At 37.6% G+C, this 1,119-nt stretch overlaps 1 protein-coding gene across 1 annotated transcript in view; it reads left to right on the top strand.

Annotated features, from left to right (window-relative positions):
• The first annotated feature begins 694 nt into the window (after nt 1-694).
• The window catches only part of KDM7A (lysine demethylase 7A), a 42,250-nt gene continuing 41,825 nt past the window's right edge, over nt 695-1,119 (top strand). Inside the window, exon 1 of the mRNA XM_019653269.1 lies at nt 695-801. Coding sequence (XP_019508814.1) covers nt 801 — 1 coding nt within the window. The 5' untranslated portion in view covers nt 695-800. The remainder of the gene's footprint in view (nt 802-1,119) is intronic.

Below are 1,119 nucleotides of genomic sequence, written 5' to 3'. Positions count from 1 at the left end.
ACAGCCATATTTTAAAGTTAGTTCGTGTCTTAGTTGGCTTGGGCTGCCATAACAAAATGCTATAAGACTAGGAGTGCTAATCAGAAATTTTTTTCCTCACAGTTCTGGATGCTGGCTGTCCCAGATCAAGGTCCACCAGGGTTGGTTTCTGGGGAGGGCTTTCTCCCTGGCTTGCAGACGGTTACCTTCTTGCTTTGTACTCATATGGCCTTTCCTCAGCATGTGCATGCAGACAGAGAGCATGAGCAAGCTCTTTGGTGTCCCTTCTTATAAGGACACTAATCCTGTGGGACCAAGGCCCCACCCTATGACCTCATTTAACCTAATTACTTCCTTAGAGGCCCTTTCTACAAATACAGTCACACTGGGGGTTACAGCTTCAGCTTGTGAACTTTGGGGTACACAAATATTGAGTCCATAATAAGTAGTATTTACATAATGGTTGAGGGTCTTATGGCTTATAATTGAGTTACTTTTGATATTTCTACTACTGCTAATCGTGAATCACTTCCCATGTATTGAGTGTATTCTTCCCCACAATTATTAGCAAGTGTGTAGGGAAAAGAATAAAATTTATCCTTGCATATGTTTCTGTACTCCACAAAATTTGTTAGTGAGATTGTTATACATTTTTCAGCTAAATTCCAACCAATCTGTTATAAGTTAAAGATTTTCAACTTATTTACATATTGGCTTTATTTTTTTTTTATCTTAGCTGTGTTGGAGTAGAAGAACATCATGCTGTTGACATTGACCTGTATCACTGTCCCAACTGCGCAGTTCTACATGGTTCCTCCTTGAGTAAGTACTAGATGCTCAAATCAAAATTGAAGTTTAGAACTTAATGTGTACATGATAATTTTAAAAATGATACTCTGATTAGTTATATTTACACCCACCAAGGACTATAGGGAAGATTTTTCTGAAGGTATCAAGAATGCAGTTTTTGTCTGAACTATTAAGTAACTTATTAAATAAGTCAAAATATTAAGGGAAATACTATCATTCTTTTTTTTTTTTTAAGATTTTTATTGGGTAATTGGGGGATGGGAACAGCGCTGGGGAATTGGGGGAAGGGGAACAGACAAGTTGCTGTCCTTTTGTTCTTCAGTCTAGTTG

The sequence above is a fragment of the Hipposideros armiger genome, unplaced genomic scaffold, assembly GCF_001890085.2.
Source record: "Hipposideros armiger isolate ML-2016 unplaced genomic scaffold, ASM189008v1 scaffold_201, whole genome shotgun sequence".
Classification (NCBI taxonomy): Eukaryota; Metazoa; Chordata; class Mammalia; order Chiroptera; family Hipposideridae; genus Hipposideros; species Hipposideros armiger.
Note: the sequence above shows the minus strand (reverse complement) of the source record. Positions and strands in the feature narration are given on the sequence as shown.